Below are 25,833 nucleotides of genomic sequence, written 5' to 3'. Positions count from 1 at the left end.
AGCGCGCATACACGCAAACACACCACACACACATGCCACACACACACACACGCCGCCCCACCTCGCGTAGTCTGGCTTCTCGGTGTAGTTCATGATGCCGGGCCGCTCCGCAAACTGGCGCCGCACCTCGTTCACCACCTCCTGCAGCAGGCGGGACGATTTACGGGGTGGGCACGGCCATCCCCTTGCATTTAAAACAAAATAAAAAAATTAAAAAATTAAAACAAAATAAATAAAAAAATAAATAAAAAAAATGTTTTGTTTTTGCCAGCTGCAAGCAGCGGGGGGCGGCTCGGTGACCTGCGCGGTACGCCCCACGGCCGCAAAGGACCAGGAGGAGAAGAGGAAGACGAGCATGGCGCCCAGCAGGCCGCCCACAAACACCTCGGGCACCGCAATGTCCACCTGCAGGGTGGCAGGCCAGGGGAGGTGGGCAGGCCCACGGGGGTCAAATTAGAGCGGGGGCAGGCACGTGGGAGCAGCGGCCAAGTGTGCGCCTCGAGGCTGCTGCCCTGTAGCACGTTGCCCTTTTGCAGGCAAGAGGAGGCTGGAGGGTGCCCCCTGAGCCACCTCACCCACCTGCGTGAAGGGCGCCCCCGAGAAGGCGGCCACCTCATCCAGATACGCCGAGAAGAGGAGGAAAGACGCGAGGCCGGCCGAGCCGATGGCATAGCCCTGCGGCAGACGCGGGCGGGAGGGTGGGTGGGGGGCGCTGGCGGGAAGGGGCAGGCGAGGCGGGGTAGGGCACTCTTCCACCCCGGGCTGGCTGGGCTGTACACCAAGCGAGGGCTCCAGGCGAAACCTCCTGCACCGCCATGACCCACTCGCCTTGGTGGTTGCCTTGGTAGTGTTGCCGACCGCATCGAGCAGGTCAGTGATGTCCCTGCGGGCAGCAATGCATAGGTCCGGGCACATGCCAGGCCAGCATCGTTAAGCTAAGCCACCCCACAACAGCTGGCAGCCGCCAACCCGCTACAGTAGGTGGCAGCAGGCGGCACCAGGTGGCGGCAGGCAGGTGGCGCCCCAGGGAGGCCTGCACCTCCACTCGCCTGACGCTCTCCGGTTGCTGGCTCATCTCGACAATGCCGCCAGCGTTGTCCGCAATCGGCCTGCACGTGCAAGGGGAGATGAGACAATAGGGAAACAAGAACACTGCTTGGCAAAGGGTACATGCGGATGGTGGTGCTGACAGCGAGCCCAGGAGCAACACGCCCTGGAAAGCCAGCCAGGGTTCCGAGGATGAGCGGCACCAGCCCACCCAAACATGTCCATGGTCAGGATGAATGCCGCGGTGCTCAGCATGCCCATCGTGGCCACCGCCGTGCCAAACAGGCCGTCTGCGCCGCCATCCACCAGGCCTGCGCGCGGCGAGGTGGGATGCGTCATAGGGTGTGGTGGGGAGCAGGTAGGGTTGTGATGTGCTGCATACCGCGCAATCAAGTCGCAGGCAGACGCAGCAGGCCACAGCACAGTAATGCATGGCACAGCACAGCACAGCACAGCACAGCACAGCACAGCACAGCGTAGCATGGCTCACCGGAGGAGTTTCCCAGCCAGTAGGAGGCGATCAGGGCGAAGCTCATGACCAGCACCGGCAGCGCAGTGGCCTCCAGCCCCACCCCCAGCCCTGCACATACACGGAACATGGGATAGGGTGCAGGCTTGGCGGATGTGCAGGTGTGTCAGGATGCGCAGGTGTGTCAGGGAGCAGCTTTCCCACGCCCGTGCCGACGGCTTCTGCCAGGCATGTGCCCGTGCACCTCACAATGGGAGACACAACCACCACACATCAACCACCACCACCAGCCTACCCGCGATGATGTTGGTGGCGTGACCGGTGGTGGAGGATTCAGCTATAGTTCTCACCGGCTGGAACTTGTAATCAGTGTAATACTGCACCAGGCAGCGCAGGGGGGCAGGCATGGGAACGAGTGCTCTGCTGCAAGGCCACCCCACCACCCCGTGCAGCGTGCCTTCACACCAAGCCCTCCAATCATTTCCCTAACAATAAACTGCTAACAAACAAACCCACTTGCCGCTTGCCTGTGAGATCCAGACATAGGCGTAGGCAGTGCCCATGCCCACCAGGCCGCACAGGAAGAAGTGGAACCAGGCGCTGCAGCCCAGGTGCCCAGCCGGTTTGGCACAAACAGTGAGACGGATACCTAGTGAGCAAGCAGCGCTGGGTCTGGCGTTGCTGCCGCAAGGCAGCCCGGCGACGCCATCAGCGCCGCCCACCTGGGCGCCGCGGGCGTGTGCAGCAGCAGGCGGCACGCGCCGCAGAAGGCGACCGCCGACAGCGCGGCGCTGATGGCGTAGCCGCGCTTCATGACGGCGTACGGGTCCTCCGCCTCGCCCCCTCCCTTGGGCGGCTTGGCCTTGGCGCCGATGGACATGATGCCCACAGCAGACACCACCAGGTCCAGGGTGTGCACCACCAGTGGGAACATGATGAAGCCCTGGGCGCTCTCCAGGCCCGCCTGCGGAGGATGCCGAGGAGCAACGCAGGGTGGGAGTGTGAGCGGCTGGGTGGGTGGATGCTTGTGGTGGTGGTGGTGGTGGTGGTACCGGTGGAGTATTGGGCATGTGTGGTGGCAGGGTGGGAGCCAGGCTGGCTGAGCCTGGCTGAGCTGCGGGGCAAGGGGAGTTGCTAAAGGCTGCCCCATCCCAGCGCGCAGCAGGGCAGTATGCCCACCGTCCTACCGATGCCAGAGGGCTGGTTTCAGCGGGAGGGTGGAGCGCAGGGCAGCAGGGCAGGCACAGCGTGGCATGCCATGCAGGGCACGCAACCAGAGCATGCACAGCGTGGCATGCGCAGCAGCCCACCTGCTTGGCCATGGCGCCCCCGAGAATCATCGCCGCAATCACCTCGGCGGCGATCGACTCAAACAGGTCCGCCCCCCGCGCGGCGCAGTCCCCCACATTGTCGCCCACCAGGTCGGCAATCACAGCGGGGTTGCTGCGAGCAGGGGTGTCGTGTACGCACGTGTGTGTGGGGGTGTGGGGGTGTGGTGGGGGTGTGGTGCAGGGAGCGCATCCGGGGCAGAGCAGAGCGGGGGTCTGAGCAACCCGCCGGCCCAGGCCCGGCCGCCCCACTTTGTCACTGGCCCGCCTGCCAGCAGAGTGCACAGAGTCTGAGCGCTCACCGCGGGTCGTCCTCGGGTATGCCCGCCTCCACCTTGCCCACCAGGTCCGCCCCCACATCGGCGGCCTTTGTAAAGATGCCGCCGCCTGGTGGAGGGGCGCAGAGCGGTGGAAAGCAGGGAGGAGTAGCAGACATGGGACAAGTGAGCGGTGCAGGCAGGTGAGGACAGGGGCCGCGAGTCGGCAGGCGGCAGAGGCTGCGGCAGCGGATGGCTACGGGTGGCAGCAGGCCGGCACGTGCCAGCGAGCTGCGCCCCCAGGCTCAGCTGCATCCCTTGCTCACCCAGCTGCGCAAACAGCGCGACAAAGCTGGCGCCGAAGCCAAAGCCCACCATCTGGAGGACCCAGGGGGGAGCGCAGGATGCAGGGCGGGCAATGGGGCATACAGGTTGACAGCTGCGTGTCAGGACCAGGTGCTGGGCTGGCCAGCCCAGCGCTGTGAGGCTGGTTTGAGGGGCGGCCACACCACTGACAGCACAGCAGGCACAGCGGCCCGCCCCTGCCTGTGCCTAAAATCGGACCTCACCAGCAGCGGTATGTCGGTGTCGGCCAGCCCGCCGCCCAGCTCCCCACCCACATACAGGATGTGCAGCACGGAGTACAGCGTGGTGATGCCCAGCACCATCTGCCGGGGCAGCAGGCCGCGGGCAGGCAGGGGCAGCAGAGTTGGGGACGGCGGCAGAGCCCGAGCCATGCAGCGCGCGCATTCCGTGCCCGACCTCCGCCTCGACAGCCTGCAGCTGCCAGCGGACACACGGCCACTGGCCCCTGCAGGTCCCAGCTCAGGCAGCCTGCTGCGGCCAGCGAGAGCCGGCTGCCGCCGTGCTGCGGCGCGGGACCCACCAGGCCGACCACAATGAGGCCGGAGAAGCCGCCCGCACGCAGCGCCACCACCAGCGCTTCCCTGGCCGACCGCCGCGCCGCGCCCGCCACGCGCACGTTGGCCCGAACAGAGACCCACATGCCTGCGGGCGGGGCGGGGCAAGCGGCGAGGCCTTGGAACGGATGTGTCCCAGCAAGCAGGCAGGCAGGCAGAGCCAGCGCACAGCAGCTATGCACCAGCGTGTGCCCGCTGTGCTCCGCCAACCTTCCCTCCCCGTACCATCCCATGTGCAGCATGCCTGCCCGCGCGGCACGACCCCGACCCACCCACCCACCCGCGTATCCCGCGGCCGAGGAGCAGGCGGCGCCCAGGATGAAGGACACTGCGGTGAGCAGTGCCAGCGTGACGCGGTTTACGCCCGCCGCCTGCTGCTCCGCCGTCTCGCGGCGGAAGAGGTAGACGAGGAAGATGGCGGCACACAGGCCGCCGCTCAGCCGCGCGATCGTGCCGTACTGGGTGGCAAAGTAGCCCTCGGCGCCGTCGCGGATGGCCAGCGAAATCTGGCAGGGATGGGTGCATGGGAGGCCGGGCAGGCCGGACATGTTGTGTGTGGGTGGGAGGGTGGAGGTGGCGTGCGTGTGCCGGGAGGCTGTGTGGCAGTCGTGAGGGGTGCAGCCGGCGCTGGCGCTGCCAAAACAGCGGCAGTGCAGGCGGGGGCCCGCACCTCCTGCATGTCGGCGGTGCCCTCGTCCTTCCTCAGCACCCAGGTGGCGAGGAAGAGTGAGAAGAGCAACATGGCGATGCAGACTGAGAGCACGGCCACGATGACCAGGGACACCTTGAGGCCGGCCAGGAGGGCAAACAGGCCAAAGGCCGCCGCGCCGGCCTTGGCCGCCGCAGGGCTGACCCGCACCGGGCTCTTGGCAGCCTGCAGGCAGCGCGAGCGGCGGCGGCTGGCAGGCAGCGTTGTGGACGGCGGCGGCAGCCAGGCACTATGACCGGCAGCAGCACAGGGGGCAGCAGGGATTCCGCCGGCGGCAGGGGGTCCCCCGTCGCCCCAACGTGTGCCAGCCGCGACTGGCCCAGGTCCCACACCGTGTCGCGATCGCATGTCCGACAGAGGACAACTTGCAGGCTGGATCGCATCCGACATGTCGCCAGGAGCGTGTCGCAGCGTTTGGCCAGCAATATGGAGCTCACCGAGGCCTTCTTGCTGCCCACCAGCCGGGCGCCGGTAGACAGCGGCAGGCCCTCCGCCGCCGCCTCCTCTATGTCCATGGCACTGTGTGATCACTTTTGCAAAGCGGTGCTCCCAAAAACAGGCAACTCTGGGGTGTCGGGAGCTCGGCCGACTGTACTAGGCAGAGCACTATGCCTCACAGGCAATTGAGTTTCGTGAAGGTGCTCAAAACAACATCGTCCTGGGGTTTCCCGGTTTTGACTGCACAGGTACACCAGTGTGTACTGTGGTGCCCCGGCGGCTGCACGGTTCCTGCATCGATGGTGGTGTCCACAGGCGCCAATCAAAGAGCAGCAGTCGTGGCATGGCCGCCTCCCATGTGTGTTGGGCATCATGTCTTCATGCGAGGCGGTGGCAGCGGCCCGCCTCTGCCGAACACATGCCGCATCCGCCGACAACTGCGCTTGATGCGAGGGCATTTGGAAAGACAGGTGGATATATCAGCAACCATTTGCACCTTGCTACTGAGTGTTGAGCAAGCAGAGATGGCACCCCACGGCTGCACCAATGCGGCCGACCACCGCCACGCTGAGGCGTGCTGCGCTGGAGCCGATGAGGGCTCTGCCTCAATTGCGCTCCTTTCGAGCTACTTCCATCCGTGCACCATCAGCTTTGCAGTCTCGCAGCAGCAGCAGGGATCCCAGTAGCAGCACCCAACCTCCCCTGCGCACCGGCGTCTTTGGCGCATGCTGTCGTTGCGGCAACAAGCGAGGGGCCTGGCGCTGCTGGCCCAGCAGCTGGCGCAGCGGCAGCCCGCCGGCGGGAGCCTCGCCGCCGCGCCCGCCTGGCTGTGGCAGCTGCAGGCAGCGGCTGCGCTGCACGGCTCTCGCAGCGCGGCCGCCATCAGCGATCCGCTCACAGGCATCACCAAATGGCTGGCGCAGCGCATGCCCACCGCCCTGGGCGGCATAGGCGAGGGAGACCTGGACCTTGAGAGTGAGCTGGGCTGCTGTTGGTCACCAGCCTTGGCCTGCTGCTGGCTGGCGTGGTTGGCAGCGCCCGCAGCATGCTGCACACACACCTCGGGCTGCGCCTCTGCCGCTTCCACCTACCCCTGCAGCCTTTGCCTCAACCATCACCAACGCGCGGCGTATGGGCGGCCTCACCGGGTTCATGCACGGCACCGCCGCCGTCAAGGACAGCTCGGCGCAGGGGGCGATGCGCATGTTTGAGCAAATCATCGGGTGGGGCTGCCGGCTGCGGATGCTGGATCTGCTGCCCGGCCCTGTCTGCCGTGGTGTCGTGCTGCTTGAACCCCCTTCTGCTGCTCCACCAGCCCCGTCACGCGGCCACCATACCCACAATGCAATGCGAACTGCTCAACCCCCCGCCCATGCGGCAGCGCCATGTGGCCCGAGGAGAAGCGCGACCTTGCGCTGTTTGACGGCGCGGCGCGGAAGCGGGTGGCGGCGGACGTGGGGTGCACCACCGGCCAGGTGGACGACTGCATCGCGCGCTTCCTGTGGACGCGCCAGATGACGAGGTCGGGCCGCGGCTGGGGGCTGCGCCCCGGCAACCTTGCACCGCGGAGCTGCCTGCATGCCCGTGGTGTGTCGTGGAGGTGGGAGGCAGCTCGACGGGCAGCCGCCCTTGCCGCCTTGCCTGCCCCTAACCGCCGCCTTGCCGCCCCAAAATGATGCCTGCAGGCGGCTGGCGGAGCTGAAGAAGGAGGGCAAGGAGCTGCCCACCAGCATGGATGCGCTGGAGCAGCAGCTGGGCACGTGGCGGCAGTACAAGAGCGAGCACGAGAACGCAGACGGCAGTAGCAGCGCGGCGGTGCCGCTGGGCCACCTGGGCCACAAGGGGCGGCCGTGCCCGCTGGCGGGGGTGCCTGTCGGGCGCAACACCAAGTGAGCGCGCACGCTGTGGCGGTGTGCATTTGTGTGTGGTGTGGCTGGTGCGGCTGGAGTGGGCTGCGGCTGGGCACACCCGTTGCCTGCCCGCTGCCAGCTGGCCGTCATTCTGCAGCACAGCTGCGAGCTGCCCAGCAGCCGCCCCCACCTACTTCCCCCTCCAGGTGCCCCGCCACCAAGAAGTCGTTCAAGGTGTGCTGCGGCAAGACGCTGCAGCTGGGATGACGCCTGGAGGACAGCAGACAGGCAGCTGCAGGCCATGGCGGCGCTCAGTGCGTGCTTGCAATTACATTGAAGTGCATTCCATGCTGCAAGTGCGGTGTAACAGCGCCACAGATGGGACAAAAGTATGGCGGCCGGACGGCAGTTAGGATGGGGTATGCAGAGGCCAGGGAGCAGCAATTGAAGGAGCACGGGAATGAATGAAAGGGCAAGGAGGGGAGATTTCAACACAGGGGGGGCTTGAAGAGTGGTCCGGTGCAGGCTGCCGTCGGGGAGGGCACGCCCAGGCCCCGGGCAGCCAGCCGGGCTTAGAGGGCGGTGGCGGGCAGGTTGTTCTGGCAGACCAGCGCCGCGCGGGCGGCGGGGGTGGATGGGGCGGCGTCCCCGCCGGCGGGCGACTCATTAGAGAGGTAGGTGTAAGCGGTGGAGGCTGCAGGTGAAGGAGGGGAGGGGGGCAGGAGGGAGGGCGCACACGGCGATGAGCGAGGGCCCACCGGAGACTGAAGGGCACAGGCCGCACACGGCACAGGCGCAGGCCCCACAGATGTGGAGGCCTGGGGCCACGCCGCCTGGCTGCGCATCTGGGGGCCGCTGCAGCCCGGCCGCAAGGGGGACTTCCGGGGAGGCGGGCGCCGGCGCCCAGGCGGCGCTCTCACCGGCGCCCGCGGCGTTGGCGCAGCCCGGGTAGTTGCCCAGGCCATTCGTCTCCAGCACCCAAGGGTACACGGTCCAGCTGCACAGCCCAGCAGAGGCACACACCATAGGTAGGTGAGGTGATACGCACATAGGAGGACGTTTGGCAGGCAGGCAGGGCACCCGAGCGATGCGGAATGGGAGCCGCCCGGCTGCGCATCCCGCAGCGCAGCGCGCCGGCTGCACAGCTCTGGAGCGCGGGCGACGGAGCGGCGCCAATGGCGCTGGCGCCGGGCGTTGGGCGCAGCCAGCCGGCGCGCGGCTCAGCGCACCGCCACTGCTTGTTGGAGTTGCTGCAGGCCAGGATGCCGGTGGGCTGGGTGATGTTGATGCCCGGGAAGTCGGCGCTGAGGGGCACAGACTCCTGCACAACCGAACAACAGGCACAGGCACGGGCTCAGCATAGCGGGTCACGCTGCCGCCACCGCCAGCGTGTGGGCCCCACTTCCTGCCCCGTCTTGCAGGTCCAGACAGCGGCTGCATGTGGCCACCCCCGCCAGCCCACCGGCCCACACACACGGCCCGCGGCCGCCACCACGGCCGCCACCACCCCGCGCCCCTGGGGCTGCCCGCCCGCGCAGCGGGGCGGCTGTCGGCTCACCTCCAGCGCCACGCAGCCGTCTGGGCGGTTGAAGTAGTCTGGGTCCTTGACGCCGCCCGTGCTGGGCAGGGTTTCGATGCTGGCGTTCAGCAGGGCGCGGTCAAAGGGGCCAAAGTACTTGCCGCTCATCGTGCTGCGGGGAGGGAGGGCAGCGGGGCCCGGGGCCGCGTCAGGTGGCGGCACGCTGGCGGCGGCGAGGACGGCGTGCAGACGCAGCGGCGGCGCTCGGAGGCGGTGCGCGCCGCAGCTGGCAGCAGGCGCGCGCGTGCGCTGGCAAGGGCCCCGCGCAGCCAGTGTGGGCGCGCGCACGTGCCCCTGAGCCCGCCCATCAGGCCGCCAGCGAGGCGCCAGCCCCGGACGCGCACCGATAGGCGTCTGTGCGGATGCCCAGCGCGGCATACAGCATGCCCGTCAGGTAGCCACCTAAGAAGGCGTACAGAATGGTGAAGGCCAGCAGGATCCATCCTGCAGGCACGCACGCAGCCGCAGCGTTTGTACCGGCGTGTGCTGGGGTGGGTTCGGGGAGGTGCGGGCCCGCTGCAGGTGTGGGGGCCGCGTGCTGCGCGCCTCACCCCACTCCTTCCACGTGTTGCCCCAGATGCCCTGCTTCAGCGCGCTGGGGTCCACCGTTATCTTGGGCGCCTGCAGGGCAGAGGCAGCGGTGGTGAGGGCGCCGCCACCGCCGCTAGGGTTGCCGCCAACATTCCGCCCAAGCGCACGCGCGTGTCCCCAACAGCTCCGCCGCGCACAAATCAACTGCCCGGCTGGGGAACACAGCGCCGGCAATAGGCCTGCGGAAACCCTCCCACAGGTTCCCGCTGGAGAGCAGCTAGGTTTGGTGCTGGCGCAGGCCGGCGCCTGTTGCATGTGCAGCCCTTAGCATCACCTTGAGACCCATGTTGCCGCCGTCTGCGCACAACGCGCGCCCTCCAGCCCTTCTGCACCAGCCACACCCTCAAACTCGACCAGGCTGATCTGCGGGGCCTGGGCAGCGCGAATGAAAAAGAGAAATAGCCGATGGCTGAAGATGCCAGCAAATGGCATCATGCCCCGCCCGCTCTGCCGCCGCTGGGGTGGCACATCGTGGCGGCGGCCCGCTAGCGCGGCGGCGCTGGCATCTGGGGCGGCAGAAAGGGCAGGGGTGATCCTAAGACGTGTCGTCAATCTGGTGAGCTACAGCACCGTTACATGCTCTGGCCCGCGGTGGCGGCACTCACAAACACAGCACAATGCATGGCGCCGCTGAGGAGGACAAGCAAGGGAGGCAAAGGGGCAAGGGAGAAAGCAGACGTAGGGCACTGCTGATGCGTTGTTTTGAATAGAGAAGGAAGTTGCTGAATGAATGGGGGATCACACTGTAAAGCGGTTGGCGTGACGGCGGGCTGCAGCGGCGGCGCCCCCATCCGGGAAATGAATCGAAGTGACATGGCAGGCGCAGTGAGTGGAGGGCTGAAAGAATGGAGATCTAGCAGGAGCAGGGTCTGGCCAATGAAAATCTGGATCTGAGTGACACACGGATGCAAGAGGCGCTTGGGACCGGAAAGATTGGACAATGGGTGATCGGAGGTGCGGCCGATGGGAGGCATGGTGTTGAGACATTGTGTAGTTGCGAGGCGAGGAAGCTTGTACGCAGTATAGAGTGGCCTGCTCGGCTGGAAGTGTTAATCGGCAGAAGAACGGCAGAGCAATGGCAGGGCAATCCACCGCCAAGCCGCAGCCTCTGCTGCCGGTGCTCCGTGGGCAACGCCATGCGCGGCTGGGATGCACCCCACTGGTGCCTGCGCCGCGCCTGAATGCACTCTGCACGGCGCCGGCGACTGCGGCATCACTCGCCGGCCGACGCGGCGCCGGCAAAGTGGGCAGCGTAGCGCGCGGATACCTCGCTGCTGCTGGGCAGCTGCATCTGGCGGTACATGAGGCCGTACCACAGCGCCGTCATGAAGTGCACCCACACCAGCGCCGCCAGGCCGGCCGGCGCAAAGGAGCCCTGCGTCTTGCTGCGCGCCAGCAGGGCAGGCCACACACAACAGCAAACACGTCAGCACATGGCAGCCGCTGCTGCCCAAGCTGAGTATAGGAGCCCATGTGTGAGCATGCTCATGTGCCAGCAGGCAGACCAGCAGGCTGCGCTCACACACACACGCACACCTGGGGCGCCCTCCCACCCCACCTGAGCCAGCGTTCGCGGTCCACACCCTGCAGCTGGGCCGCATGCCGCCGCACAAAGCGCTGGCGCGCCTCAAAGTCTCGCACCAGCGACACCGCGGCGGGGAGGGCCAGGCCCAGCCCAAACACGATCCAGGCATGCAGCGGGTTGCAGATGTCGGCGCCGGGCTTGATGGTGGGGCGGTCGAGAGGCGTGAGGCTGACCAGCGGCAGGCTGCAGGCGCGGCGGGTGGCCAGGAGTGGTCAGGAGCAGGGGCAAGACAGGCACAGTGCCAGTGTCGTAAGCAAACACACGCCACCAGAGGCACGTGCAGGGTGATGGGCCGGGCCGGCCCGCTGCGAGCGCTGCGCGTGCCGCCCATGCGCGGCAGCTGCTTCCCAGAGCAGTCCTGCGGCGCGCGGCACGCCTCTCACTTGATGGCGATGGCCTGGAACAGCGGCTGCGTGTCGACGGTCTGCAGCACCGCGCAGAAGGGCTGGCTGGGCTTGAGCAGCGCCTTGAGCGCCAGCAGCGCGCCATGCAGCGGCACCAGCGTGTGCGGCGGCAGGCGGTAGCCAAAACTGCAGTTCAGGAGGTTCAGCAGGCCAGTGCTTTGGGGTGTGGCAGTGACATTGAGGGGGTCAGCAGGTGTGCGTGTTGCACTACTGGCCAACAACAACAAAACAGTGCCCGAGCGCTGGGGCAAGTATTGTAGTACTGGCTAGTAATAGTGGCCGCCCTTCCCGCCCCGCCCACCTCAGCACCAGCCAGAACAGGGTGCGCGAGCCGACCAGCAGGCGCACAAAGAGGCTGAGCGCGGCCAGGCTGTCCTGCGGCGACTGCATCATGGCGTCCCGGTAGAGGCCGCCGCCGGGGTGCAGCACGTATGACGTCAGGGCCAGCCCAATGATGGCCACACGGTGCTGCAGGTAGGCACGCCTGCCCAGCACTAGCTGCAGGTAGGAGGGGCTGATGATGACCTGCATGTGGCAGCAGCAGGCGGCAGCGTTGGTCGCAAGTTGCGTGGGGCGTGGCGGCTGACACACGCACGGCGAGCGCTCCCCGGGCACCATGAAGTGGCAGAAGCTGCGCATCACGGCTTGCGCTGTCATGGCGTGCCAGTGGCGCCACAGGATGGACAGCCACAGGGCGGCCTGCACGACAGGCAGCGCAGGGGTGGCGGCCGCAGCCCGTCGTGGCCACTCGGGCTGTCCCGCGCAGCGGCGGCCCCTCCGCCCCTCCGCCATCTGGTGGCCGCCCCCTACGGCTGCACTGGTCTCCCCAGGGTGCCTTCCAAGCCAAACCCAGCTGCAGCCAGCCACGCCTGCGTCCAGGGCTGCATGGGTGCGGCCACAGCGGTCGCTGGCACGCACCCAGGGCACGGCAACGCATTTATCCAGCCGAGAGAGGGATTCGTGGCGCTCCTCGATGAAGGCCCGCTCCAGCGGCGGCGCAAAGCTCAGCCATGGCATATATGACAGCTTTGGCATCCCGCCGCCGGCAGCCCTTCCCGCAGTGCGACTCCCCCAAACTCAGCAAAACTTGAACTTTTTCTGAAGACGAAGCTACCCGAGGATGACGGTCCTGTTTACCCCCACAGGACCGCCTGGCTATTGCATCACGATGGGCTACACCTAGCATTACTGCATTGCAGACGCACATGCAAGAATGCACGCTGGCTGTGCGGCGCGGGCAATGCGCACCGGCGGCCGGGGCGGTTCTCGCGACCGTAACGCTGCGCTGTTCGCGAGCCGACGTGCCCCCGCGCCTCCACACCCGTCACCGCTTGGTGGCCAGCGCCATGCCGTCGCCCACCGGCACCAGGCTGAAGGCCACGCGCTCGTCCGCCACCAGGAAGTCGTTGAGCTGGCGCAGGGCCGCGGTGGCGCCGTCGTCTGCCGCCGGGTCCGCCACCCGTCCATACCACAACACATTGTCCAGCGCAATCACGCCGCCGGGGCGCACCAGCTGCAGCAGCTGCTCGTAGTAGGCGCGGTAGCCCTGCAGGGGGGCGGGAGGGGCGGCCCACAGAGGCAGCCAGAGTGGCTGGATGGCCGGAATGCGTCAGAGCCGCTAGCGGCAGAGCAGGCAGCTGCCTGCATTACTCTACCACCACCCCCTGCCTGCGCACCACGCCACCACACCACCACGGCCGCCCACCTTCTTGTCCGCGTCGATGAAGGCAAAGTCGTAGCTGCCGTGCTGCTGCGGGTCGGCCAGCAGGCTGTCCAGGGTCTGCGTCGCGCGGCCCAGCCGCTCCTCCACCTGCACCACCAGCACCACCGGCCGCTATCTTGTGAGGCAGGCAGGCAGGCAGGCAGGCAGGCAGGCAGGGCCTGCTCTCAGGACCGCAGCCGGCCGCGCTCTTCGGCGGCAGGCAGGGCAGCCCAGCCAGCCGGCGATGGCCCGCGCCAGCCAGCCGCCAGCCACCAGCCAGCCACCAGCCAGTCACCACGCCCACCTTGTGCGCCACCCCGGCGCGCTGCCAGTACTGCCGCGCCACCGCCAATGCCTTTGGGTCTCGCTCGCACGCCACGAGCCTGCCGCCGGGCGGCAGCGCCAGCGCCAGCGCCACGCTGCTGTACCCCGTGAACACGCCCACCTCGATGACGCGCCGCGCGCCCAGCGTGTGCGCCAGCCAGGCCAGGAAAGCGCCCTGGTCGGGGGAGACGGCCATATGGGCGGCAGAGGGATAGCGCTCCGCGGTGTCGGCCCGCAGCGCTGCCAGCACCGGCGGCTCGCGCGTGTGGCGCAGCAGGTAGGCGTACAGGCCGCCGTCCATGTGCTTGGAGGCAGCTGCTGCTGCCGAGCCGGAAGCCGCCGCCGCCGCCGCCTTGCTGGCGCCGGGCAGCTCCGGCGCGTCGGCGGTGCTGCCGCCGCCGCCCTCGCTGCTGCTGCTGGGGGGCTGCTGCTGCTGGGGTGGCAGCGGCGGCTGCTGCTGCTGCTGTTTCTGCTGCTGCTGCGCACAGGGCCGGTGCAAATGCAGGCGTCGTCGCGAAGCAGGCGGAACGGCCGCCGCCGCCGCTGCCGCCAGGTGCCGCCGCCAGGCCTGCAGCAGCCACGGCAGGCATCATGGCATCAGGATCCAAGTGTCATGTGCATCCAAGGCGTCTGGACGCTTGCAACGCACCCATACCTGCGCTCGACATCCGGCACGCAAGCTCGCGACTGAGGAGGCCATGGATGTGATCCGAGGCTGATCACATTCAATGCCCGGGAGCCCACGCATCGCCGGTTTGAGGAAAAGGGAGGTCTGCACGCTCCATGCACCCGCCGGGTGGAGTTGGGTCAGGCGGTCACCCTGATCTCTCTTTTTCCAACCTCCCCTCGCTTCTTGTGAACAAAGGGTGTCGCAATGGCCGCCGTCCTGAGGGCAACCGCGCTGCTGCGCAACGCCGCGCCTTGCGTCGCCGCCAAGCGGGCGCAGGTGAGTGCCTGTCGCCTGCCAACCACCCTGAACGCACAGATGGCACCATCGGGCGGCTCGCCGACCCCAATGGCCACCCCAACCATTGCTGCAGGCGGCTACCTTTGCTGCCCGGCCTGTGCGCCGCGCCCAGCTGCACTCCACCGTCGTGCGCGCCAGCTACGCGTCGGAGCAGAAGGTGCGAGCACGTGGCAATGCTCCACCGGCTGGCGCCAGGAGACCCGCTTGCGCCAGCTCCCGCCACAAGCCGCCGCCGGGCGCCTGGGCTTGCCTATGCTGCAGCCACCAGGCTCATCCCAGCCTGTGCCGTTACCAAGCAGCCTGGTCCACACGCCCGGTCAAACGCCGCCCCCTGCAGGGCCCCGCCGACAGCCTGGAGTTCCGCATCTTCTTCAAGCAGCAGAAGGACGGCGCCGTGGTGTCCCCCTGGCACGACATCCCGCTCTACGCGGGTGCGTGGGATGTCAGGGGGCTTGGGGCCTGATTCCAGCTGCAGCAGCAGCTGCCATCCGGCCGGCTGGAGCAATTTGGAGTGCGGTGGTGCATCCTCGGGATGCATCCGCGCCTGCATCGCGGGTGGGATCGTCCTTGCCCTCACAACCGCATCCCCGGTGCAGGCGACGGCCTGGTCAACTTTATCTGCGAGATCCCCAAGGAGTCCGCTGCCAAGATGGAGGTCGCCACTGTGAGTTGCCAGCCTTGAACACAAGAGAAGATGGCGGAGTGTCTTCCTGCCCGCCGCTGCATCTTTCACCCTCCACCCACCCCTTGCCCCGTGCGCTGCCTCCCGTCCTGGCAGGACGAGACCAACACCCCCATCAAGCAGGACATCAAGAAGGGCAAGCTGCGGTTCTACCCCTACAACATCAACTGGAACTACGGCCTGCTGCCCCAGACCTGGGAGGACCCGGCGCACAAGAACGACGAGTGCGACGCAGCGGTGAGCAGAGCCCCCTGGGGCCGCACCCCCCGCTGCTGCTGCCGCTGCCGCGCGTGGGCCTGCCTGGCGCCTGCGCATGTGCATCGCTGGCATGGCCGGCCAGAAAGCCCCGATGAAAGAAACACCATTCACACATCCTACACTTGGACTGACTGTTCAGTGACGACACCCTGGTTTTCTGCAAGTTTGAGGGGCCCCATCTTCTCCTGCACCTGCATTCGCTGCACGCCTGGCTGCCGCGCATGGCCAGCCACCAAGCTCTCACATGCCACGCACCCGTTGCACACCAGCCCAACCACCCCTATTCGCACCTCCTCGGTCCTTCTTTCTTCCCCGCAGGGCGACAACGACCCTGTGGATGTTGTGGAGATTGGCAGCACCACCTGCGAGATGGGCGGCGTGTACCCCGTCAAGCCCCTGGGTAAGCCGCCCGCCGCACCCAACACGCGCATGCACCCACCACACGCATGGAAAAACAAAAGCGGCAGCATCACCACCACCACAGCCACAACCAGAACTACCGCATCAGCCGCCGCCGGCGAGGCTAGCCGGTGCATGTGCACCTGGCGACCACGCTGCGGGCGGTGCGAGCGCCGCGCTCACCCCCTGACCGCGCCGCCGCTGCTGCGCCCGCAGGCGTGTACGCCATGATTGACGACGGCGAGCTGGACTGGAAAGTGATTGCCATCCGCGCCGACGACCCGCTGGCCGCCAAGCTGAACGACGTGGAGGATGTGGAGCGGTGAGCGGGCCGGGCGCCTGCGCGTGCGCCTGCGCGTGCAGCGTGTTGGGGCTGTCTTGAGCTGGCGCTCAGCCTTGCTCTGCCTGCTCCTCACGTGCCTGCGCCTGCTCCCTGCTCCTCGTGCTCCCTCCCCTCCTGCTCCACCCTCCTGCCCTGCTCCCTGGCTTTGTTTGCGCCGCAGCGAGCTGCCAGGCGAGCTGGAGAAGGTGCTGGTGTGGTTCCGCGACTACAAGATGCCCGACGGCAAGCCCGCCAACAAGTTTGGCTACGATAACAAGTGCATGAACAAGGAGTTCGCGATGGAGGTGGGAGGAAGAAGTAGCGGGGAGGGCGAGGAGCAGGGGGCTGGCTGGGAGGGGCTGGGCTGGTTGGGCTGGGGTGGCTGGGCTGGGGTGGCTGGGTGGCAGCGCCCTGGAGGCGGTGCGGGGAGTGCAGGGGGTTGCATGGACAGGGCCTGCACCCCGGTTGGGGTGGTGGTGGAGTGGCAGAAATGGTGAATGAAGGCGGGAGGGTGCCCGCTCTGCGCACGGCAGGCAGCTCAATGCCCCGCGCTGCACCCGCCCTTGGGCCTGCAGGTGATTGAGGAGACGCACAGCTTCTACAACCGCCTGCGGAGCGGCGCCCGCGCCAACACCAAGGAGCTTTCCCTGGTCTGACATGGGCCCTTGGCAGCTGAGCTGAGCCGGGCGAGACCTGGGCCAGCCTCCCTCTGCACCGCCTTGCGCTGCGCGCGGCATGCCCCCCCTCGTGCCGCCGCATCTTTCGTTCATCGGCGCCCCCTTCGGACCTTGTGATGGATGAGCGAACGAGTTGGAGGCTCCTGGTGCTTTCCACGTTTATTTCCGTCACTCCTTCACTTGCTGCAGCCAATTCTGTCCGTTTTTGCTGTCCTCTCTGCCTCTTTTGTTGCACCTGCGTGATTATCGCAGCCACGGTAACCACCTTTCTGAGCATGCTACATCAACACTGGGCGACACACGCTTTGCAACGGGGAATCAGCTGGCAACTGCATCGGATGTGGCAGCAGCAGTCACACGATCAGGCCCGTTCTGCTGAAGCGGCTCTGCTACTGCAGCAGCAGATAGCACCACATCAGTGCTGCAAGGACTTGGTGGCGTATCATGCTGCTGCGCCGCCCCTCTGCTCTCCTCCTGCTCCAGCAGCTGCGACGCCTCCTCTGGCAGCGCTCGAGCGGCATCACTCCCCGGGCCTGGCTGCTGCACCCAGCACTCTGCATGCCCCTCGTCCTCGTCCCTGCCGTCACTGTGCTGCCCCACATCTGCTCCTCCCTGCCGCCCGCTGCTGTCCCCTGTGCTGGCTGCCAGGGTGCCTGTGTTGACCGCAGGGGATGGCAGCGGGGGCGCCTCCTCATCTTCCTCCCGCCCAACTCCGCCGGCTGCTGGCGGGCAGCTGTCGCAGAACAGCAGGCCGCCAATCACATCATCCATCAGGTGGTCCAGCAGGGACCCAGCCATGCTGCTTGCCAGGCTGCACACATGGGCAGGGCAAAGACAGAGTGGATGTGCGACGCCTGGGGAGAAAGCCGAAGGTGCGCCGCGTGTTTCTCTGTGCCCCGCCATCATGTCACGAAGCCCGCACTCCTCACCTGCCCACCGCAGTTCCAGAGCGCGGCGTGGCCCAGCCGCTGCTGGCTGCCGACGGCGGCCGGCTGGGCTGCTTTGGCTTGCACTCGCTAGATGCCGCCACACTGGCATCAGCCTCTGCCAGCGCCGTATCCTGCTCAGCCTGCGGCATATCTTTCTCGACGTTGCTGGTGCCAGCCTGCGCCGCCTCGGCCGCAGCTCCCGGCTGCGCTGCATGCAGCTGGGCCCCAGGGCGGCTAGGGTCAGATGGCTCGTGGAGGGCCACCTGGGGGCGACACTTCTCAGTTGCTGCTGCAGCCGCACATTGTAATGCCATTCCCGGCAGGGCTGGAATGGGCGCCGCCACAGCTGCTGCAGCCGGGCCAGAGGCTCTGGAGCTGCCAGTAGGCTCCTGAGAAGCACACGGAGGGCAGACTGGCTGCTCCGGGCGGTAACCTGCTTGCATGTGCTGCGGGCTGCCCTGGCTGGCGCTGGTGGGTGGGATTGAGTCCAGGCGAGGTGTCAGGCACTCCCGCGCCATGCCACTGGGCTGCTGCTGCCCAGCTGGCGGCACACCCATTTGCTGCAAGGAGGCCAGAGTGGCTGATGCGCTGCTCCTGGATGGTGAGCTGGCCGGCAAGGGCGGCCTGGCGAGGGCAGGTGAGCTACTGGGCACCCGCAGCGTGAGCAAGGAGGAGTAGTCTGTGGCTGCTCCTCTAGACACCGCCTGCTGCCGCCTGCGCGCCCGCCACCGCTCCAGAATGTCGCCGCCGCTGCCATCTGCCTGCCCCGCACTGCTACGAGTGCCGGTGGCTGCCGCCGCTAGCGGGGCTGCGAAGCTCTGGGGTGGCACCACTGCCAGCTCACAAGTGCTGCCAGCGGATGCACTGCGCAGCTGCGCAGCCTCAGGCTGCCACAGTGCAGCTCTTTCTGAGGCAGGAGGTGCTCGATGCTGCTGCGGCTGCGGCTGCAGTGAGAGGTAGCGACTGTACTTGTCTGCCAGCTGGCCTGGTTGCGCCTGGCGCCGCCGCCGCCATGCCTCCAGGATGTCGCCCTCAGCTGCAACCCCTGCTGCTGCTTTGCTGGTGGCTGGTGCCAGGATCAATCCCCTTGCTGGTGTAGGTGGCATGGCGCCCGCAGCCGCTCCTCTACTTGCCTGTGCAGTCAGCCAATTGGGTGGCTGAGACGCAGAGGGATGAGCAAGCCCAGCTGCCTGGCTGGTAGCCTCCACTGCTGCTGCTCCACAATGGTGCTCCAGCGACATGCTGCGGCTGGCGGCGGCAGGAGCTGGCCAGGAGCTGCCATGCGCTGCAGGGTGCAAGGTGGGCTGCATGTGTGCCTGGTGCCGCTGCGTCAGCAAGGCTGCCAGCCTGGCAGACGGCGAGCCGCCGCCGCTGTCGCTGCATGCGCTGCTGCTGGGGGGCTGTGCTGCATGGAGCCGTTCTGGCATGGCACGCTCAGCACCCTTGCTAGCTAAACTCTGGGCAATAGCGGGCCTGCTGGGAGCACGAGTGACAACCAGCTCGCCTGCCGCAAGCCGCTGCCGCCTCGGCTCAGCCGCTGCTGCTGTTGCTGCTGGGCCTGGGCCTGCTGCTGCGACATTAGCAGAGGATAGATGCCAGCAAGTGCGCTCCTGCCCAGGCTGCGCTGCACGGTTGAGGCTCTGTGATGCACTGGGTGGCAGGCCGGCAGGCTCGGGGCTGCGCAGAGCGCATCGCAGCTGCTCCAGCCGCTCCTGCATCGCAGCTGTCGCTGTCTGCAGGTTGCCGGTAGCGCCACGAGGCGACACAGGCAGCTGGACCAGGTCTTGAGCTGATGGTTGCTGCTGCTGCTGGAGCTGCAGTAAGCAGCAGCAGTGGTCCTGGCCTGCACCCAGCTGCCAGCCTGGTGGCGACATCTCTGCATCCGCCGCAGCCTCGCGAAGCGCCTTCCGAGCAGTGCAGCCCACATCCTCAGGTTGCCGCGCTCCCTCTCCAGCCATTGCTGCTACCGGTGCTCCACCCAAGCGCAGACGGGCTAGCAGGCCCAAGCTTATGTCATCAAACAAATCCTCAGGATCGCTGTCCACCTCGGCCGCTGCCCCACTCGCCACTGGCGTAGGCACCATAGCAGGGGCTGGGTGCTGCACCTCTGGGCTGCGGCGCCGCACAGCGGGGGCAGTAGCGGGTGCCTGGGGTGCCTCGGTTCGGCTGGGATCCTGCTTGGCATTCGAGGCGGAACCCTGAGTGGGTGCTGGAGGTCCCCGCATGGCACGGAGCTGCTGCAGCCCTCTGCGCAGCTTATCAGCCCGCATCTTGGCTGCTGCCTGCTTCAGCCGTGCACTGCCCGGTGGACGGTTCTGTGCCGTGCTCGGCGCTGCAGCGGCTGCAGCTGCGGCGTGCATCGGTGCTGGTTGGACTTTTGCCGCCCTGCTAACAGGAGCAGCCGAGGCGCCACGCCTGCCCGCCGCAGACGGCCGCCCAGACGCCATGCCGGTGGCGGCAGCAGCAGGGGGACGAGGAACTGGCTTGCGGCCTGCCGCCGCTGGCTGCCTGGTGCTCCGCTCTCCACTGCCTTGGATGCCTGCAGGTTGGGCAGCGGGCCACCCTTCAGGCTCGTGCCGCAGCGGCAGCGGCAGCAGCAGCGGCACGACTTGTTGGGGCCCGAATTCCTCACCTTCGGCACCCGCCCTACCCTCGCTCCCTCCACTGGCTGTCTCCCTGGCAAAGCCGCTGCTGGCAGTGGTGCGCCACATCGCATTGCCGGCAGCGGCTGGAGCAGCGGCAGCAAGGTGCCGTCCAACTCTCTGACAGCAGCTGCAGTGTGGGCGCTGAGCAATCCGAAAGCCAGGGTTCGGCGCCACCACAGTCAAAGCAAAGCAGGCAGCACGGCCAAGGGGCTCTCAAGTGTTTAATGCGGCCGTCGGCCTCAGTTCAAGCCTGGCATCGAGCCCCCGTCGGCCTGCACGCCCAGGCGCTTACCTCTGGCGATCAGGGCACGATGAATAGGCTGGCAGGCACGCCAGCCGCGCCCAACAGCGTGTGGGCAAAGGCCAAGTGAGTGTGGGGCGAGGGGATGGATTGTCGGTGCCTCCACACAGCCTTCCACTGGAGCTGTCGCCATCGCCCCTGCCCCTGGCCCAGTGCACTCAGCCCTGCCCGCTCTGGCCGCGCCCTGCAGGCAGCATGGCGCCCTGGGCTTCAATGGCATCGCCCGCCCCGAGGCCGAGGAGCTGGCCAACAGGGTGGCGGTGCTCGAGGCGCAGGCAAGCCGCCGCCCCGCCACTGCCGCCCATCCACTTTGGGCAAGCTGCCTGTGGCATGCCCAACGGCGCACTACATCCACCCAAATGCGCATCATGCTGGCAAAGGCAGCGTCCCTTATTGCACCAAGCTGCGAGCGCTTATTACCTGCCTGCCGCTGCCCCTCCCCTCCTGCCCCTGCTTCCGCCTGTGCTGCAGCTGGCAGAAACCGAGCAGCAGTACGCCGAGATCTTTGAGGAGTACGAGAAGGCGCGGGAGTTTTATGCCAGCGTGGAGAACGCCATGCAAACGGCCTCCCAGGAGTATCTGAAGGACAAGCGGCAGTGGAAGGAGGCGTCGGAAGCCGCCGCCAAAGAGACCGCCGACCTGCGCAGGCAGCTGGCTGCTGAGCGCGGGGCGCGGGACGCCGCAGAGGCCAAGCTCGCCACGCTGCAGGTGGGGTGGCCTTCCGGCGGGCTGGCAGGCTGGAGAGCGGCAGGCTGCGCAGGCTCAGGGCACTGGGTGCTTCTTGGCAGCTGCATCCCTCAGCCTGTTGGTGGCATACCCACACCATGTGGCTGTGCATGCAACAGGCTGCACCCCGCTCGCCACTGCTGCAGGACCAGGTGCAGCAGCTGGAGTGGGATCTGGGCGCCGCGCGCGAGTCGGCGGCGGCCGCCGAGCAGCAGCGCGAGGCCGCTCTGGCCGCCGAGAGCGCCGCGCTCTGGCGCAGGCGGCCGCCGCCGCGGCTGCGCAGGACGCCGCCGAGGCGCGCGCACTGCAGCATGCGGAGCAGCGGGAGAGTGCGGAGCAGGAGGCCGCTGCTGCACGGGTGAATGCACAGAGGTGAGCGGGGGCTGCCAACTCCCTGGCCCTGGCTGCATGACTCACTGCTTCTCGACTCAACGCAAGGTGCGCCTGGCCCGATGCGAGCGTTGAGTGGCAAAGCAGCTGCCCACGCATGCCCTGACGGCCCCTCGTGCTGCCTGCCTGCTGCAGCAAGATGGACGCCGCCAGCCGCAAGTTTGCCGAGCTGGAGAAGCGGGAGGCTCGGCTGGGGGAGCGCGAGGCGACGGCGGAGCAGGCGGCGGCGGCGGCCCGGCAGCGCGAGGAGGGCGTGCAGGACCGCGAGGCGGCGGCGGGGGTGCGGGAGGCTTTCGTCGCAGGTGGGAGTGCATCTGGCAGGGGCAGCCGTCCTGCCTCTGAATCTCCGGCATGGCTGCTTCTCGCCTTGGGCATGGCCGGGAGGAGGCGTGATCCATTCACGTGCTGGTGGGAATCCTCCACTGTCGCTGGCAGGAGGCAGCATCCAGTTGTCTCTGTGCCACGGGCCGCCGCCGCCTGCAGAGCGCGAGCGTGAGTTGCAGCGCGGCGAGAAGGATCTGAAGAGCCGCAGCGGCGCTGTGGAGCGCCAGGAGGCGCGGCTGGCTGTGCGGCAGCAGGAGCTGGAGCAGCAGGCGGCCGACCTGCGGCAGCAGCGGCAGGAGCTGGAGCAGCTAGAGCAGCGACTGGAGCAGAGAGAGGAGGTGGGCTGCGGGGCTGGGCTGTGCCTGGGATGCAAGGCATGACCCTGCGATGCGAGGCATGGGCTAATCCTCAGCCATGTGGTGCTGTGCATGTCTGGACACGTGCATGTATCATCGCGCTGCGCCCACCCTGCCTGCCGTTTGCAGGAGCTGCAGCAAGTGCGGCCTGCAGCCTCTCGCCTGGACGCCGGCGGGCCCGGGGCTGCGGAGGAGGAGGTGGCGGCTCCCAAGGGCCGCCGCGGCCGCAGCTCCGCCGCTGCGGGCGCCACCAGGCGGCAGACGACGCGCCAGGCTGCCGCTGAAGTGACAATGGAGGACGAGGGGGAGGAGGTGGTGCAGCCAGCCGCCGCCGCCACGCAGGAGCGGGCTGCCGCGGCGGCGGCGGTGGAGGAGGTGCCCGTGGCGGACGCCATCCGCGAGCTGCTGGCGTCGCAGCCGCAGCCCACCGCCAGCCGCCGCGCGCGGTCCACGCGCTCCGCCCGCGGCGCCACTGCCGGCAGGGCTGTGCAGGCGGGCGGGGAGGAGGTGGACCAGCAGCAGGAGGGCGAGGCGGCGGCGGCGGCGGCAGATGAGCAGCGGCCGGGCACGTCGGCGGGCGGCCGCAAGCGCAGCCGCCCCAGCAGCGCCAAAACCGCGAAGAAGCAGGCCGCCGTGGTGAGCCTCAGCCTGCCGCCCGCTGGTTTGGGGGAGCGCCTGTGGCGCCGGGGCCGTGGCTTTTGGAAGGCCGGGGCTGTGGCAAGGCCCGCTCGGCCACTGCTTGCACTCCCCCTGCATGCCTCATCAGCCGCGTGGGCCCTTGGCCTGCAGGAGGAGCAGGAGGAGGAGGCTGCCTCTGAGGACGACTCCCAGGTCAGCCACGGCCGCCGCACCCGCCGCCGCACCGTGGCCACCCACCTGACTGTGATTGAAGAGGATCATGAGCTGGCTGCCGAGGAGCTGGCCAGGATAGAGGAGGAGAAGCAGGAGAAGGCCGCACCGAGGGCCGCGGCGCGGCGCTCCTCGCGCGCCGCGGCCAGCAGCGGCAGCGGCCCCACCCGCAGCAGCAGCCGAAGGCCGTCGGCGGCCAAGGAGGCGGCGGCGGCGGCCGAGCCGGAGGAGGCCCCCGCCCGAGGCAGCGGACGCGGCGGCGCGCGCAGCAGCGGCGGGCGCACGCGCAGCAGCGGCGGGAAGCAGGCCGAGGCCGCAGCGGCGCCAGAGGAGAGCCGGCGCGTGTCCACTCGCTCACGCAGCAGGCAGGCATGACAAAAGCTCACCGTGCCTGCTGCGGTATGCTGCGCCCAGTGGCGGCGCCCCACACCCTGAGTAAACGTTGCGCCTCTCTCATTCATTCGCATTTGTTACGTTTCCAAAATACCTTGCTCCCCTCTCTGCTATGCGCTGTTGAGCGGCCTGTAAAACAGTGGCAGGCACTCTGTTTAGTGTAGCCATGGCGGGTGTGCAGGAGCTTCTGGACTGCATGATCAGCAGCTGGTATCCCCGCTTCCAGAGGGTCACCTTCAAGACGGTCATCCTGCCGCTCCCGCAGCCAGTGCTCGACTGGCTTGTCAGCGACGGCCTGCACCTCCCTCCAGACAGCCAGGCGGTGAGCAGGGGTGCCTGTGGACAAACGCGAGGCGCCGGCAGCCCGCCATGTGCGGGACTGCAGTGCATGCGGCGGCGGCGGCTGGCGGCAGCAGGGCACCCATGCGCTGCTACGCTGCTACGGACGGTCCGTTGCTTCGCCTGCTTCCCCTGCAGTTTGCCAAGCGGAGCCCGCTGGAGGAGTATGCCACGGAGGACGACTATCAGGAGTGGACCAGCGAGGACGAGGCATCAGAAGGCAGCGCAGCGCCGGTGCGGTTGCCACCCGCGCGTGCACCAGCTCGAGCTGTGTGATGGGCTGCCGATTGTAGTCCCCTGCTCTGCCCTCCCTCCCCCTGCCCCCTGCTCCTGCGTTAGGCCCGCTGTGTACTAGCAGCGCTTGCATGTACCATCCCCGCCCTGGACACCCCCTGCAGCCGCCGCCACCGGAGCTGGCCACGCTGCGGCAGCAGCTGCAGGCGGCGATCGAGTCGCTGGGCGGGCGGGTGGTGCCCAAGCTGAGCTGGAGCTGCCCCAAGGACGCGGTGTGGATGAGCCCCTCCGCCTCCCTGTGCTGCGCCAACGCAGAGGAGGTGCTGCTGCTGCTGCGCAGCAGCGACCGAGTCGCGCACGACATCTGCCACGCGCTGCAGCAGGCGGCAGGGGGCGCCGCAGACGGCGGCGCAGACGGCGGCGCCGAGGCGGGCCCCAGCGGGGGCGCGGCAGCGAGCGCGGCAGCAGGAGGAGGAGGTGCATTGGCAACAACCGGATCGGAAGCAGCAGCAGCAGCAGGAGCAGGAGCAGCTGCAGGAGCAGCAAGAGCGGCCGCGGGGGCCGCTGGGGGAGTGGCCGCAGCGGCGGTGCCGGCCGTGCAGCACTGCCTGGCGCTGCGCCGCTGGCACGACCTGCAGCCCGGCCGCGAGTTCCGCTGCTTTGTGAGGGGCGGGGAGCTGGTGGGGGCCAGCCAGCGGGACGTCACGCACTGCTACAGCTTCCTGCGGGACGAGCGGCGGGAGCTGGCGGCGGCGCTGCAGGCCTTCCACGCCAGGCACATCCAAGGGTGGGTGGGTGGCTGCGGGTGCCCCTCCTGGGGCGGGGCCGGTGGGGCGCCTGCGAGGCTGCATTTTTGAGTCCGGTGAGGGAGGCGAGGGGCCGCTCTCTTGGAGGCGGAGCCGGGCAGCGCCTGCCTGCGCTGCTGCTGCTGCCAACTCGCCGGTGCCCCTGCCGTGCAGCCGCTTCCCGCACCCGCACTATACCTACGATGCGTACGTGGCGGCCAGCGGGGCGGTGCGCCTGCTGGACTTCAACCCCCTCAGGGGCACCACCTCGCCGCTGCTCTTCTCGTGGCACGAGCTGCTGGCGCCGCCGCAGCCCGGCGCGGCGGCCGCGCCTGGCGCGGCTGGTACTGGGGCAGACGCTGCCACTGCTGCCGCTGCTGCTCCTGGTGCTGAGGAGGAGGCTGGTGCTGCAGCAGCAACCGGAAGCGGCCAGGCCGAGCATCCGTGCCAGGGCTGCCACAGGAGCGTCGAGCCGGCTGGTGCAGCGGGAGCGCCTGCGGCGGCGGCGGCGGCGGCCGAGCCCTCCTACCTCGCCCAGCTGCGCCGGGTGCAGGCCCTCAGCCTGGCAGACCGGCAGCAGCAGCGGCTGGAGGAGCCGCAGTCGCAGCAGCAGCAGCAGCCTAGGGGCACGGATGGAGCAGCAGTCTCGGATGCGGAACAGCAGCCTGCACCAGCACCGGCCTCCGCGCCAGCGGCGGGCGCACCAGCAGAGGGCGGGCTGGAGCTGGAGCTGCGGATTGTGGAGGAGGCGGTGCCGCTGCGGCCCCACTCCCTGGCATACGGCCTGCCCTTTGACTTTGCTGACGCCAGCAGCGGCAGCGCCCTGGACCGGCTGATGGAGCAGGCCGGCGGCGCGGGCGGCGGCGCGGGGGAGCTGTGGCAGGCGCTGGCGGCGGCCGGCAGCGGGGCGCGGCGCGGCGCCGGCGGCGGAGTCAACTGACAGCCCCTCCTGCCCGATCCGGCAACCGCGATTCGGATCTGCCTGCGCCCACCCCCTCCTGTCCAAAATGGCAATCGCAAACCAATCAGCCGCGGCAGCAGGGCCTCACGCTGT

At 68.3% G+C, this 25,833-nt stretch overlaps 8 protein-coding genes across 8 annotated transcripts in view; 4 read left to right on the top strand and 4 right to left on the bottom strand.

Moving 5' to 3' along the window:
• Nucleotides 1-5,245, bottom strand: part of CHLNCDRAFT_143568 (hypothetical protein) — a gene marked incomplete at both ends in the record, with an annotated part of 6,107 nt that extends 862 nt beyond the window's left edge. Inside the window, 18 exons of the mRNA XM_005849014.1 lie at nucleotides 62-141; nucleotides 301-405; nucleotides 580-675; nucleotides 859-883; nucleotides 999-1,109; nucleotides 1,259-1,358; nucleotides 1,538-1,627; nucleotides 1,812-1,893; nucleotides 2,029-2,116; nucleotides 2,239-2,480; nucleotides 2,827-2,959; nucleotides 3,147-3,231; nucleotides 3,428-3,479; nucleotides 3,671-3,769; nucleotides 3,901-4,109; nucleotides 4,302-4,527; nucleotides 4,692-4,895; nucleotides 5,168-5,245. Of these exons, the coding sequence (XP_005849076.1) occupies nucleotides 62-141; nucleotides 301-405; nucleotides 580-675; nucleotides 859-883; nucleotides 999-1,109; nucleotides 1,259-1,358; nucleotides 1,538-1,627; nucleotides 1,812-1,893; nucleotides 2,029-2,116; nucleotides 2,239-2,480; nucleotides 2,827-2,959; nucleotides 3,147-3,231; nucleotides 3,428-3,479; nucleotides 3,671-3,769; nucleotides 3,901-4,109; nucleotides 4,302-4,527; nucleotides 4,692-4,895; nucleotides 5,168-5,245 (2,105 nt within the window). The remainder of the gene's footprint in view (nucleotides 1-61; nucleotides 142-300; nucleotides 406-579; nucleotides 676-858; nucleotides 884-998; nucleotides 1,110-1,258; nucleotides 1,359-1,537; nucleotides 1,628-1,811; nucleotides 1,894-2,028; nucleotides 2,117-2,238; nucleotides 2,481-2,826; nucleotides 2,960-3,146; nucleotides 3,232-3,427; nucleotides 3,480-3,670; nucleotides 3,770-3,900; nucleotides 4,110-4,301; nucleotides 4,528-4,691; nucleotides 4,896-5,167) is intronic.
• A 447-nt stretch (nucleotides 5,246-5,692) lies between these two features.
• CHLNCDRAFT_143567 (hypothetical protein) lies at nucleotides 5,693-7,285 on the top strand (the record flags this gene model as incomplete). Its single annotated transcript, XM_005849217.1, has 6 exons — nucleotides 5,693-5,824; nucleotides 5,942-6,143; nucleotides 6,268-6,391; nucleotides 6,550-6,690; nucleotides 6,854-7,057; nucleotides 7,225-7,285. The coding sequence occupies 6 exons, from the start codon at nucleotides 5,693-5,695 to the stop codon at nucleotides 7,283-7,285; spliced, it is 864 nt and encodes a 287-aa protein (XP_005849279.1).
• Nucleotides 7,286-7,590: 305 nt separating this feature from the next.
• CHLNCDRAFT_143566 (expressed protein) lies at nucleotides 7,591-9,474 on the bottom strand (the record flags this gene model as incomplete). The annotated part of the gene is made up of 7 exons (XM_005849013.1): nucleotides 7,591-7,712; nucleotides 7,939-8,015; nucleotides 8,248-8,339; nucleotides 8,577-8,709; nucleotides 8,942-9,041; nucleotides 9,149-9,218; nucleotides 9,463-9,474. The coding sequence occupies 7 exons, from the start codon at nucleotides 9,472-9,474 to the stop codon at nucleotides 7,591-7,593; spliced, it is 606 nt and encodes a 201-aa protein (XP_005849075.1).
• A 927-nt stretch (nucleotides 9,475-10,401) lies between these two features.
• Nucleotides 10,402-12,194, bottom strand: CHLNCDRAFT_143565 (hypothetical protein; the record flags this gene model as incomplete). Its single annotated transcript, XM_005849012.1, has 6 exons — nucleotides 10,402-10,573; nucleotides 10,747-10,956; nucleotides 11,157-11,303; nucleotides 11,479-11,702; nucleotides 11,793-11,876; nucleotides 12,096-12,194. 6 exons carry the CDS (start codon nucleotides 12,192-12,194, stop codon nucleotides 10,402-10,404), a joined length of 936 nt encoding a protein of 311 aa, XP_005849074.1.
• Nucleotides 12,195-12,501: 307 nt separating this feature from the next.
• CHLNCDRAFT_48686 (hypothetical protein) lies at nucleotides 12,502-13,504 on the bottom strand (the record flags this gene model as incomplete). Its single annotated transcript, XM_005849011.1, has 3 exons — nucleotides 12,502-12,723; nucleotides 12,883-12,987; nucleotides 13,184-13,504. The coding sequence occupies 3 exons, from the start codon at nucleotides 13,502-13,504 to the stop codon at nucleotides 12,502-12,504; spliced, it is 648 nt and encodes a 215-aa protein (XP_005849073.1).
• A 543-nt stretch (nucleotides 13,505-14,047) lies between these two features.
• On the top strand, nucleotides 14,048-16,783 carry CHLNCDRAFT_56094 (hypothetical protein). Its single transcript, XM_005849216.1, has 9 exons — nucleotides 14,048-14,149; nucleotides 14,244-14,327; nucleotides 14,508-14,601; nucleotides 14,767-14,834; nucleotides 14,949-15,089; nucleotides 15,429-15,510; nucleotides 15,726-15,831; nucleotides 16,013-16,136; nucleotides 16,407-16,783. The coding sequence occupies exons 1-9, from the start codon at nucleotides 14,078-14,080 to the stop codon at nucleotides 16,485-16,487; spliced, it is 852 nt and encodes a 283-aa protein (XP_005849278.1). The 5' UTR covers nucleotides 14,048-14,077; the 3' UTR covers nucleotides 16,488-16,783.
• Nucleotides 16,784-20,393: 3,610 nt separating this feature from the next.
• Nucleotides 20,394-23,403, top strand: CHLNCDRAFT_143561 (hypothetical protein; the record flags this gene model as incomplete). Its single annotated transcript, XM_005849215.1, has 8 exons — nucleotides 20,394-20,449; nucleotides 20,574-20,643; nucleotides 20,855-21,091; nucleotides 21,256-21,467; nucleotides 21,635-21,801; nucleotides 21,983-22,161; nucleotides 22,309-22,815; nucleotides 22,969-23,403. The coding sequence occupies 8 exons, from the start codon at nucleotides 20,394-20,396 to the stop codon at nucleotides 23,401-23,403; spliced, it is 1,863 nt and encodes a 620-aa protein (XP_005849277.1).
• Nucleotides 23,404-23,587: 184 nt separating this feature from the next.
• On the top strand, nucleotides 23,588-25,077 carry CHLNCDRAFT_21599 (hypothetical protein; the record flags this gene model as incomplete). The annotated part of the gene is made up of 5 exons (XM_005849214.1): nucleotides 23,588-23,743; nucleotides 23,899-23,994; nucleotides 24,159-24,471; nucleotides 24,577-24,781; nucleotides 24,954-25,077. Coding segments are annotated over 5 exons (894 nt in total), but the record flags the coding sequence as incomplete, so codon positions are not given.
• Between the last annotated feature and the right edge of the window lie 756 nt (nucleotides 25,078-25,833).

The sequence above is a fragment of the Chlorella variabilis genome (assembly GCF_000147415.1).
Source record: "Chlorella variabilis unplaced genomic scaffold CHLNCscaffold_6, whole genome shotgun sequence".
In the NCBI taxonomy this organism is placed as follows: domain Eukaryota; kingdom Viridiplantae; phylum Chlorophyta; class Trebouxiophyceae; order Chlorellales; family Chlorellaceae; genus Chlorella; species Chlorella variabilis.
Note: the sequence above shows the minus strand (reverse complement) of the source record. Positions and strands in the feature narration are given on the sequence as shown.